The following is a 13,806-nucleotide window of genomic DNA, read 5'->3' on the forward strand; positions in this document are numbered from 1 at the left end:
ACAGTTTAGATCAGGGTTCTAGTAATTCAGAAGAGTTTAAAGCTGACAGCTTTTAGTTTTGTGTATGGAACAACTTACTTCTTAAAACTGCATCTTGTCTATCAAGAAACAAAACCGGATACAGAGAGACATAATGCTTGTTCTGGTAGGTGCATTGCTATCTCACATTTGTTAACTGCCAAGATGTTTTGTTTGTTGGTGTATTGTGTCGTAGAATTTGTAATATCTTCAAGAACAATTCAGTCTGCCGTAGGCTTTTGGTTAAAGTTTTTTTTCTTGTGTTTCAATTGTTTTTCGTTATTGTAAAGTTGTATGTAGAACACACAATCCTATGTTGGTTTTGCTTCTATCAAGGTCAGCAGGCTGTATTTCAAGTTAAATGTATATACACATTATACAGTACAACACTCCAGGTGAATTTATCGTTTTGTACAGTGGTTATGACTTACTTGGTGCAAATACTGAGGCTAACCTGGTTCAAAGTCACTTGACCTTGTGCTTCACTAAGCTGTGGGTGGGGTAGAAAAAATGAAATAAACAAATATTTTAAACAATTTGTGTATATACAGGTATATCATCTACATACAAAACTGTACAACTGAAACGATGTAAATAAGTATCTTTTTTTTTTTTTATAAATTGCTATAAATATTGCCGACATAACAAAGCGTAGATGCGCAACCGAAGCTTTGTGTTTATACACATACTATAATCAAAATTACGTGAATAAATAAACATTTGAACAGAATGGGCTTCAGTTACAATCGTTTACAAAGTGTGTGCTTGCACAAATCACACAGATCCTGCGCTTTTCGAAATATGCAATGCATTCACTGTCTTTGTGCATTTGACACAGCTATCAACAGTAACCCAGACCCCTGGAACCAAATGTTCCATTGGCATAGTGCAATGAAACCTTCTATTTCCTCCAAAGGCATTGACCAGGGATCATCTTGTAGTTGTCGATGGGCTTCAGGATTGCTTTTTCTCCCATGAGATCTCCTGCAAACTCGGTGTCACTGCTGCTGGAAGATTCATCTTCACAAACCTAGTCTGCTTCAAAGCCAGATTCGTCATAATAATTTCAAACAGTGCTTTCCTGTCCTGCATATTCCATGATCCATTTTCAATGTGTACTTGTAGTAGCCTAATCACAGTGCAGACAGACTGCCTAGTGCCGTGAGCTATCAAGGCTGTTTTTTGGGCTCAGGAGGCTCATTGAAACAACAGAAATGATGGAAAACCGTTAACTTGAGGAATGCAGACTGATATAATCAAACATCAATACATGGTGGTATGTCCCAACTGATAAATACAAAAAATACTGCAACATTTAATTGTTATAATATGTTTTATATGTATCGGTCAATTTGACTGCTCCTGGTTGGAATAGGTATGACAGTATTTTATCTCTCTAATTTTTGCAGCTACATGAGTCTTTCTTTGTCAGGGTAATTAGTACACATATTTAGCAAAAGCCAGGAAAGCACAGCTCTGTATCTTAAACACGCGCACCGTAATTTAAATTCCAATAATGGTCAAAATGACCACATTGGTTGTTTAGTGTTAAGCCAGAAGGCACAAATAATACAGTGTATAGCATCACTCCAGATAAGCTGCGTACTGGGTAAAGACATGAAATATGCTTGATAATTAAATTTACTCGTAAGGAATCCACATAGTAATTTAGTTGCACAGCTCAAGTTTGCATGTTATCAAGCTCCTTGTACTTTTTTTGGTTCTCGGCGTCTCAATGGTCTATTGTACATATATTGCATGCGATAGCTAGAGAATGAATCTGGGAACTGCCAGAAATACGTGACCAATAAATTTGGGTTTTTATAAAACATTAAAAAAAAAAAAAAGTAAGGTCGAATCCACTCACTTGTAATGTGTGTTTCTGACTTGTGAATAAGCAGCTGCATTATTTGGCGCTGTCTTAGTCTCCTCCCCGTTAACCTAACCTACCAATTTACCTATCTGTAAACATAAACCAAATTTTTGGAAGGCAACTCTATATAATAAATACAATATTCTGTATCTGGGGCGAGTCTGGATGCTTTATATTGTTATAGCAAGGTGGTCAATAAGGAATGCAATATTATCATTCCTTTATTTGCAGTAGTGCAGCATCGGTACAGTTTGATATTTTATATATATATATATCTATATAAATATATATATATATATATATATATATATATATATATATATATATATATATATATATGCATATGTTATTCGTTTATTTGTGCAAATAAACACAGATTTTTTATATATATTCCAATGGTGCCGACGGAATACCTCAAAAAAAGCCTTTTTGCGGATAGTACGTGTATAATATATATAGATATATATAATATATATCTATATATATACTATATATATATATATATATATATATATATACAGTGCCTTGCAAAAGTATTCAGACCCCTGACCAATTCTCTCATATTACTGAATTACAAATGGTACATTGAAATTTCATTCTGTTTGATATTTTATTTTTAAACACTGAAACTCAGAATCAATTATTGTAAGGTGACACTGGTTTTATGTTGGGAAATATTTTTAAGAAAAATAAAAAACTGAAATATCTTGCTTATATATATATATATATATATATATATATATATATATATATATATATATATATATATATATATATTGTGAGATAGCAGGGAGGGGGTTAAAATTCCTCCCTGCTAGAACCATGTTAAAATGCACTGTGGGTGAATTGGGCTAATGGGTGTTAATTGTTTTAATTGTTTTGTTATTTAGTTAATCCCCTGCACCTGGTGGTAATTGCAAATTAGAGCCAGGTGCAGGGTATTTAAGAGAGGCAGCCAGTTTGCTCAGGGCTGCTGAGTGAAGAGCCTGACTGAGTGTATGTGTCCAGTTGTACTGAAGGTGAAGTACTGAGTGAAGACGTTGTGAGTTTGTGTTTTGGTGTTGGTGTCAGGTAAACAGCTTAGCTGTCCTGAATGTTTAGTTAGGTTCCCATTAATGTTAATTAGAGCTCCAAGAGAGAGCTAGGTGTTTTGTTTCTGTTTTGCTTGCATTCATTTGTGTTTATTAAATAGTGCGTAAGCGCTTCAAAATCTATTTCCGTGTCCTGAGTCTGGTCTTAAAGGGGCAACAAACTCTGAAAGTGGCGCAATCATTTACATATGGTGGTAACAAGTGTGGGTGCCCCTAAAGACCCAGAAAATGGATTTTAAAGATTTGTTTGATTAGCTCCAGAATTTGGCAGAGGAAGCCCTACGGTCTCCAGATCAAGAGGACAGAAAAGGAAAAGATTAGAGAATGAAAGTTAAGAGCCAGAGAGAAAAATTAAGGAGGAGCCGCCGCTCCCAGAGCCCAGAGGGGAGGAGTCGCCGCTCCCAGAGCCCAGAGGGGAGGAGCCGCCGCTCCCAGAGCCCAGAGGGGAGGAGGTGAGGTGCCCACCTCCATCAACCCAGCGAACCAGTTCGGCACTGTCAGGTGCGGTCCCTTGCCCTGTGCTCCTGGACACCCTACCGGTATTCCTAGACCTCCCTGCGCTGGACCTGGAGCCCAGGAGTCTACAGCATTGGCCACAGCTTTTCCTCTGGTTCCCTCCTCCACTCTTCCCGAACACCCAGACGTCGCTGGGCAGCTGCCAGACGTCGCTGGTGCTCCCCCTGTTCACTGCTTCGCTTCCCTGGGTGATCGGACATCACTACGCCGGTTCCAAGGGGAAAATCTCTGCCCACTGCTGCATCCTCCTGTTCCCCGGTCGTCGCTTTGGTCGGACCTGTCATCCCGATGGGGTCCCGTGTCGCCGGTTCATGGTCCCTTCCCGGAGGTGCCGGAAGGACCGACCCACCCTTAAGTCCGACCGTGGAAGATGGCGGAAATACTCATTTCGGGACTTGAGTGTGGGTTGTTGTGTTTTAGGGGAGGGGGTGGCCTTGGTATGGCCGGTCAGTGTTGCACACTTGGGGGGAGGATGTGTGAGATAGCAGGGAGGGGGTTAAAATTCCTCCCTGCTAGAACCATGTGAAAATGCACTGTGGGTGAATTGGGCTAATGGGTGTTAATTGTTTTGTTATTTAGTTAATCCCCTGCACCTGGTGGTAATTGCAAATTAGAGCAAGGTGCAGGGTATTTGAGAGGCAGCCAGTTTGCTCAGGGCTGCTGAGTGAAGAGCCTGACTGAGTGTATGTGTCCAGTTGTATTGAAGGTGAAGTACTGAGTGAAGCCGTTGTGAGTTTGTGTTTTGGTGTTGGTGTCAGGTAAACGGCTTAGCCGTCCTGAATGTTTAGTTAGGTTCCCGTTAATGTTAGAGCTCCAAGAGAGCTAGGTGTAGATTCAGCAAGCTGTTCGTATGTGAAACTTCCCATTTAAACATAGGCTTTCAGTTACTTTAAAGTAAAGCACCTTAAAATATCAAATAAACCACAAAAAGATTATTAGTCTATAGTAAATAACAATGACGATAAATGTATTTGTTTTGGTTTCTTTTACATTAAGGTGCTTTATTGTAAACTTCACATTAATATTGGAAAGGAAATCTTTTCTTCTTAGTAATTATGTAGTGCATAGACAACTGAATTGACGAACAGTATTTACTTGTGTAGCCTACTGTATGTACTGTACCTTTTACATTTACACAACTAAAATATACATAGTCTGAAACAAAGGTTTTCTGCGATATTCTTATGTTAAAGCACTATAGGGAAGCATGGTTTGAGTTCAGACAAGGACACACATGACAAGCTGGAGAATTGGTATGCAAATTTACCATGGTAAACTTCCATACAGAAACAAGCTTAGTTTTATTTATGCTTTCCGTTTTTGGTGATCCTTTTCTTTTAGACCTATGTTTGTTTGTTTTTGCTGTGCCCAGGCCAGGGTCTGCACTTCGTTTAACACATCATTCAGTTTGTCCTGTTTTTTTTTCTGCTGCTTTCTTTTTTGTAATCCTCGTAAGGTCATGTCATCTTTTCCATGTCATGTGTCTGTTGCTTATTGCGAAATGTGAAGTAATATTTCTTGCTTTTCCATTTCACTAACAAACAGGTCAATTTCGTCTTTGTGGAAATTTGTTTTCCTTTTCTTTTTGCCCAGTGTCATAGTTTCATCAAGGTCAGAGTCTGAAGAAGCCACAGCTTGATCCTATTATAGTTACCTACTCCTTCTTTCTGTTCACTATCCCACTCAATTATCTTTGTCACAAGGAAGTTCTAAATCTTGACTTTGGGCGTTGCATATTATTTATAATAAGATGCAAATTATGATCTGTACTGTATAATGAGCAGTAATTGATACTGTTCCTAACTTGTCATGATATTACGGTAGTTCAAGAAAAAGAACTGTTAGTACATCACATGCAAAAAGTCTATGACGGACGGAGGATATGAAATTGCGGTATTTACGAACACATAAGTAATATTAGTACATAGAGCCCATAGTGTCTCAATTGGAGAGTAATTTACTCAATAACCCAAAACTTTATCTGAAACGCTGGTATATAGCATTAAGTACATAATGAAATACAATGCATACCACAGGTATAAGTCACAAATGACTGAGTTTTAAAAGCTCTCTATGTTTGACCCTGTTCACACTACTGGGCTGGCCCAGGGCCGCCTCTTAATATTTGTGCATGAGAACAGTGTTTTGTGGGTGTAAAAGCAAGCAGCTAAAAGAAATGATCGTCATTTTAATGTAACGACACACATTTCTGTAGATATATATCGTTGAGTGCAAAATAAACAGTGGTGGTTGAATATGCCAAGTTACCGCATTATTGAGATCCACATCCTGCTGTTTTCATATTTGTCGCTTAGTTACTAAATAACAGGAAGAAAAGGTAATTGTGACAAATTAAGCTTAATTATCTGAAAGAAACAACCTGAATGTTAACCTGCTCGATTTTTTTTTTTTTTAAAATTTAACATTTTTATAAATAAAGTTGTATGATGTAGACATAATTAGTAATTATGTATTACCAATTAATACTGGTAATTGCTATTCAATGTTGATCCACTGTCAGCTTGGCTACCTTTCGCACATGTGGGAGTATGGGAGTACTGAGCAACGTAACCAAATTAATCATGTGACGTGAAAAGGCAAACCTAAATCTGCTTTGCGTTCATATATATGTAAAGGCCGGACCTTGTCCTGGATTGCAGGCCCTGGGCCACATTGAAACAGTGGTCTAAATCTAGGTCCATCCTGGGCTGCCTTTTCTTTTTTTGGAGTGTTCACGTATGAGAAAAATGCGACCCTAAATCGCAAGTGTGAATGGGTTCTATATCTTGTGTTTTTTTAAATTTGTTTTATTCTTTTGGATCCTAACTTTTAAAACATGTACTCTTTCATTTAGGATTAAATAACCTAAACATAATTATATGGTTCATATTGTTGGAGTTTTTCCACTGTTTCTTTCTGTTTTGGCTGGATTTGTGTAAACTAATGAGAAATAAGAGAGAATAATTGTTCTTGATTGCGGTCTAAATATATCTTACTACAAAGCAAATAAACAAAAACATTTTTATGTATTTAAGAAGGCAATACTGTTGCTATGAGGTTGCTATGCAATGGGTTTCAACGAAGGGAAACCTTTCAACCAATATTATAATTTACATAAAGCTAATTATTACAACTACAAATTCATGCCTTCAAAGATCAGTGGTAAAGTTTAGATAATTGACTGTGCTCTTAACAACCATCATAAGAGCATACTGTATGCAATGTGATTAAATATATATATATAAAATTCAACTTTTGCCATAAAGAACACTGGATATAATATGTTATAGGAAATGTCTGTGCCCCTGTGTATGTCCTTAAAATGGATGATCCTTAATATACTGAGTGAGCATTCAAGTCAGATACTGGACACATGTCAAGGAACCTTAGGTGTCATGTGCATTGTTGTGATGTGCACGAGTTTGACAGCTGAAACATGAGTAATCCAGTTCACTTTTACTACAGGCCCTGGTATGCCTGACAAACTGAAGCACTGATACAATGAGTCACTGAATATGGACACGCCATGTCTGGAATATCTTGTACAGAACGTGTCCTAATTAGAACATTGAAAGACATTTTGTCAGAACATGTTACTTTTAGTCCTACAGTAGCTCATGTGATTGTGAAGTAATTGTGAAGCGAGCGGTTTCAGATGGAGAGAAGTGCAGTTGTGGTAGCAATCGATTACCATATAAATTGCATTTAATAAACAGTTTTTAAAAGATCAAAGCAGTTTTAAAATGAAGTGCACAAACAGTGTTAGAAAACAGTATGTTCACATAAAGAGCATCAGACATTATCAAATTCAGGACTTTATAATGTGGTGACTGGTAGACCTATTCAACTATTAGTAGTCGTTCCATTCCTAGTAGGTTTTGATGAAAAGTGGCACCAATGGAGACTGAAGTCAACACTGTTATTCCATAGTGCAGAAGTTGCACTGTGAAGCCAACTTTAAAGGGCTTACCTTCTTGGTGTGTGTGTGTGTGCGTGAGGAAGCAGTTAATTCTCCATACCCACTGCAACATACTGTAATTATATAATGATACAATAATAAATAGAAGAGGAAGAAAAAAAGTCCAAGTTAATTTTGGCTTTCTGTTTTCAGTCATACAACTATAACTGTTTTATTAATAGAACTTGTCATGCAATATCTAGTAAAATTTTAGTTACTGGCAGACTGGGTTGATGTAGCAAGGGACACTCTATATGAACTACAAGACGGGACATTAAACACTGTGTACTTGTGCTGTAAATTGCAGATGGAGTTTGACATACATTGGATCCGTTTTCAGTTTGCTGTTTTAATCAACATAAGAATGAAAGAATGGATTCAATTAGAGGGTTGCTATGTTGTCTTTGGAGCTTTAGCAAAATATTTCCACACATGTAAATGAGTTTTAATTCTATATTTAGTTTACAGTGCAGTAGCATAAAGTATATATTTCAATATTACTTGAAAACAGATGTGAAACTGAGAGTTGGTTGAGTTGGTTTCTTCATACTAATAAAGAGCCTATTCAGTTTGTGACTTAATTTAACTTTTCAGTGGCCTTGCATATAAAAGGATCATGGAAGGGCATTTCCTTAGAAAATAAAATAACTTGAAAGGGGGTCTGTGCTGGAGGAGTAGTTGCAGTTGCCTATATTTTTAGTATATAGCACCCGAGACACAAGCTGGCTGCATGTACAAATGTTTTTGTAGATAACTAAATACGTGCACATGGATTGCAACATGTGGAGATGTGTCAAGTTGGTGATGGTGAGTAGGTGAACCTTAATTTTTATAATTTAAATTGTACAACTTTTCATTTTTATGAATTTCAATCACAAGGAAGTAAGCCATTTCAGAAAGAAAACATTCTAACAATCCCTAAATTATACAGTCAGCCATTAAGAAAGCACTGAAAAATGAAAAGGGAACACAAGAAATAAAAATACAACGATGTTAAGACACGTGGGCGTGGCATTTGACAATACAGCAATGCAGACAGATTTGTTTAAAATAGTGCATCATCTTGAAAGCAGCAGGTGAAAGTTTTCACAGATTTAGATGACTGAAAATTGTTCTTTGCAAGGTGACTTAAAGATCACAACTGGATTTTAGTGAGTACAATTCCAGCTAAGAAAAATGCCTGAAAAAAGGTGTTGATGGAATGTACAGTCCAACCAAGTTGGAGCCCTTGACAGGGGAACTTGCTGCTAATTTCAATTTCTGTATGGTATTTAAGTTTAAGCTTAAAGATAGCTGTTAATTCACATATAAGAAATCATCTTAATTGTTTACATTGAATAACAGATTGTAGTGGTAATACTAATGAAGCAATCCTTTTACATACAGAAAGTGAAGACTTTACTGTGTTCTAAAGAATTGATTTCTGTCAATTGTATATTTTAGGGCAGCCATAACTCATTTGTTTTTGGCAAACTTAATTTTGTGATTTTGTTTTATTAGCAGGTATCTTAATAACAAATTCTAGCATCCTTCCAATATTATTGCTGTATATTTAACATCAGCTGATGTGTGTGAACTATCCCATGCATTGTCTAACCTGTGGTGAGTTGGAAGTCTGTTTTCCAGACAGGAATTCTTTGTTTTTGAGTCATGGAACTTAAGTAGTCTGAAGCTTACCACTTTTACCACAAACCGCTGACATTGTTTGAAAAAACATTCATTAAAAATAGAACTTAGGGTTAAGAATTTAATATTGCTGGAGAGTTGTGTAATGTTCTATGAGTGCTTGGCCTGGGCTTGCTCGGCTAATGGTACTTCATCTATAGTAATAGTGATTAAAACTGAGGTACTGAAACATTGTAAGATGATTTCATTAACTTACAGTAATGGCGTGATCTCTTTGTGTAATTTGCTAATGATTAAAACCTTTAAATGGTAAACTATACTTAGAATATTAAACTGCATAGTATTAAACATTTAGGTGTAGAGGTACTAAAGTGTTGCGTGTGTCGCAATCATTGCAAACCACATTCAAACCAGTAGGAAGTGTAGCGTGAAATGTACTAAAGAAAAGCAGAGCTGTTAGCATCATAACAAATGCTTTGCAGACACATTCCTGCAGAAATTCACAAAAACAGGGTGGAGACCATGCAAATGAGGGGTCAAAAATATTGTAATGAGTTGTACTAAAGATGCAGGCAATGACAAGACTTACAAATGCATCAATTTGTTAAGAACTTTTGAAGCATATTTTAAACAGTTGTAATTGTTGCTCATTTCCCAGTCCGTCTTTTCTCATGTGTTGCCAGTTGTGCTCAATGTATTTTTTGAGACAAACACCCTAGTACCTAATTTTCACTCAAGTCAGGGTGTACTTACAAACCTGGAAAACAAATTTCTATGACAGTTCTGGTTTTCCCAGTATGTTGGGAGCAATAGACTGCACACATGTGCCACTAACCCCTCCAGCTCATTCTCAGCATCTGTATAGAACCAAGATCTATTGTGTGTAATTATCTAGGCTACCAAGTAGGCCAAGTTAAACATAATACTAATTAAAATAAAACAAAACACCCTAACATCATTTTGTTTCAATTTAAAATAATCTTTTATTCACATTGTACACCAATGGGTATAATGCAGCAGCATGGTTTATTTTGTGTTACCAGTAGGCTAAAACAGTTATTTGTAAGATAGTATGGTCAAGTGGCTGATGTTATGCTCGGTATTCTCTCCATCACATTTCCCTCACCCTGTGCATTTACGTCCTCAAATCTGGGATAGAAAGTCTGCAGTCTTATTCTGAATACCAGCCAACCAGCCCCAAGAATTACCTCACCTGCTTCTTGGTCGTAGAGGTCGGACAGGTACATATGGCATCCACCTTCCCCATTTGCGGTTTGATGTTTCCTTCTCCAAGAATATGACCTAAGTATTTCACTTCCTTCTTCCCAAGTGAACATTTGTTGGAGTTAAGAGTTAGCCCAGCTCGGTGTATTTGTTGAAACACATTGGTTAGGTGAGTGAGATGCTCTGCCCAACTCTTGCTGTAGATAACAACATCATCTACACATGCTGCAGCATACTCCTCTGCTCTCCGCAGCACTTGATCCATCAGGTGTTGAAAAGTAGCAGCTGCACCATGAAGACCAAACAGCATTACCATAAACTCAAAGAATCCGAAAAGTGTTCTAAAAGCTGTAAGGTCTCTGGCTGCTGGGTTGAGTGATACTTGCCAGTAAGCCTTACACATATCCATTCTACTAATGTACTGAGCTTGGCCCAAACGTAAGTTCATATCATCGATCCATGGCATAGGGTACGGATCAAACTTAGAAATAGCATTTAGCTTGCGGAAGTCTATGAAGAATTGTAAATTTCCATCTTTTCTTTGGAACTAGTACCACAGGACTATACCACTCACTATATGAGGGCTCAATTACTGCCATGTCTTTCATTACTTCCACTTCCTGCTGAAGTGCTGACACTAATCGTGCTGGTACCCGGTAATTTGCTTGTCTTACCGGCCCAGGAAAGTTCGAAGTGATATGATGTTGGGTTAAGTCAGTACGGCCTGGTTCTTCTCGTAGAAACCTGGTGGAATGCAAGCTACCAGCTCCTACAGCTGTTTCTCATTGAGATGAGCAAGGTCCACTGTTTGTACATCCATCTGGCTAGGAAAATATTGTTCCTTCAACTCTTCTTCCTCTGTCACTCTAGCGAAAAGCTGGACTGTAGTTTCCGTCTTTTATGGTTTCCATTCTCTAAACAAATTCACACGGTGTACCTGCTTTTTAGACTTTTCTGGCATGGCTATTTCGTAGGTGACAGGCCCCATCTTCTGAAGCATCTCAAATGGCCCTGGCCATTTGGCCAACAGACTACTTTCCTTTGTAGGCAACAACAGCGGCACTTTGAGATGGTGAGAATGTTCTTTGTCTTGCTGTCCGGTCATACCGGCTTTACTGTGCTTTCTTCAGACTGTCTTGTGCCATTTGATTTTACTACTGCACAGATTTATATTTTTACAAAATATAATGTGTAGCCTACTCAAAACACATTAGTGTTATTTCAGCACAATGATTTATATTTAAAATACATTGAAAACTGTAAATGTGTGTGTGCACGATTATTGTATTGTTTTTAAACCTGACACCTCCTTATGTCAGACAAATGTTCGGTTTAGTAAGGGGCTACTGTATGATTATGAAAAGCTTTTTGGGGGTGAAGGTTGGGGCTCCACTATATAAGCTGATGAGATTAAACTGTTTTTCATTTTTTATATGTATATAACAGTACTAAAATAGGTAAAACGAAGACCGAACAAATGCATTGTACAGACGTTTACATTTAACAAAGTGTTACTTTGATTCTTGCACCCTTGCAGACATTATTGTTCAGCCATTCTCTGTCGCAGCAAACCACAACTCAACTGCCGTTAGAGATCTTGCTAAGATGACGCAAATAATATTTAAATTAGTATAATATCATATTTTTTCTTAGTACATATGACAAAATGTGCACTTTGCGAATTGTCATAACCAAAATGCAAATTACAGTATGTTTGCACTGCGACTGGCCCATCTTAGTACATCTATATATATATATATATATATATATATATATATATATATATATATATATATATCCTTATTATATAGGAATTAGATTTTGTTTATGATGCAAAAGTGAAATATCAAATCAAGTCTACTTTTTTATGGATAATTTACAGTTTACAAATTTCCAGCTGGTTTCACAGAACCTGAATAACGCCAGTCTTGAACTGCCTAACTACCTAAGTTAACATTGAGCAGTCCTAAATGAGTCCTAAATCAGGGTCTGTGACACCAGCGGTTAACTGATCTATTTCTGTATGTTAAGGAGTTGCACTTTTTAAAAAAACTGTATACTTCATAGATGTAAATGTAAGCTGCGTTTGCAAACAATATTTTAAGTCTCATTCATCTGAAGTACTGTAACTTCAACCTCATACTATTTCCCAATCGTTCAATATGAAATACCTGGAAAATTGACTCCACTAAAGTATCTTTGGTTCTGCTCAAATGTGTGTGCTGTGCATAAGTAATGTGTTAAAGTGAGTCTACAAGTAAAATGCTACATGTATTCGTACCTGTTGATGGGTAGTGGGCAATTCACTGACACACACGGGAGACAGAAGGTTTAATTGAAAACACTGCACTGGTGCCCAGTATTATTATTTTTATATATTTTCTTTGCGCCTGCAGAGGGCACTGTTGTCCATGTCCTGAATACTGACAACAGTAAACAGGACCACAGAAAAAACAATACTGGTAAACAGTTAAATGCTGATGCACTGACAGGTGCTCTGAAATAACAAATAACAAAAGGCTAAAGAAAAAGGAAAATAAAACACAGTGATAAAACTTCAAAATAAAGGTGCTGCTTAGCTGGTCAGCTCGGTTCTCCGTCCTATGCTGTTATGCACTATACACTGAGATAGTCAAGGTTCCCTTTCTACTTTTACACGTTCCCTCGGATACATAACAATTTATTTTCTATGGTTTGCTTTCTCTAGGCTGGCTGTCTTCCTCAGCTGTGCTTGCTTATTTTGGTCACTCGCTCCAACCACTGGCATTCCTGCCTGGTCTATGTTAACACTGGCCTTCTCGGCCAGCGTCTCTGTGTATTCCCAATCACGGCAACCTGAATGCACAACCAAGCGCAGTACTTATGGGCCGAGCAATCCCCCAAGACCCGACTCTCAGCCACTCAGAGCAGGAAAGCCAACACACCCTCTCCCCCCCCCCCGCCTCAGTGTTAGGCGGATCTTACGAGGATGCTGCCTTCGTCCTGCAGTACCATGCATGCGCCAGACAGTCAGTACAGGTCTCCCCTGTTACAGTACCACTATATCGGCATGCAAGCTGCAAAAGGAAAAAGCTTAATGTCTTAAAAATAATCATTACCACCATTACGTCTCATATCCTAAATGTAAATATACTCTACTTTATTACAGCCTGAAGGATTAGCTTCTAGTTCCCACACTTTCAAGACCAAGACATTCAAGAAGCCCAAAACCTGTGTTACCTGCAAACAGGTGATCAACAAAGACGGAGTTTCATGCAGAGGTAAGTGAATGCAAATATTATGCAATTAACTTTTAAGGTGCATATACTTTACTTTGTATAGTAGAATATCATATACCATATAGAGAGAAGTGTGATAGTGCTTCAAAAGTGATGTCCAATTTTATCTTGCTACCCTTTTCTAAGAAATTAATCTAATTCCTGAGTCCAGTAGGGTGCATTAGGGGGTTTAACATTTATTTAGAAAAATCTTATTAACCTTATAACTTGACCGAGCCAGAA

At 37.6% G+C, this 13,806-nt stretch overlaps 1 protein-coding gene across 3 annotated transcripts in view; it reads left to right on the plus strand.

Moving 5' to 3' along the window:
• Nucleotides 1-13,806, plus strand: part of LOC121313142 (tensin-3-like) — a 165,238-nt gene that overhangs the window by 49,084 nt on the left and 102,348 nt on the right. For 2 of the 3 annotated variants that reach the window (XM_041245357.1, XM_041245354.1), the window contains exon 2: nucleotides 13,455-13,566. In XM_041245357.1, coding sequence (XP_041101291.1) covers nucleotides 13,455-13,566 — 112 coding nt within the window. Of the gene's footprint in view, nucleotides 1-57; nucleotides 146-13,454; nucleotides 13,567-13,806 lie in introns of those variants that run through there. The other variant, XM_041245356.1, reaches the window with a different exon arrangement.

This window comes from Polyodon spathula, chromosome 3 (assembly GCF_017654505.1).
Source record: "Polyodon spathula isolate WHYD16114869_AA chromosome 3, ASM1765450v1, whole genome shotgun sequence".
Taxonomy (NCBI): Eukaryota; Metazoa; Chordata; class Actinopteri; order Acipenseriformes; family Polyodontidae; genus Polyodon; species Polyodon spathula.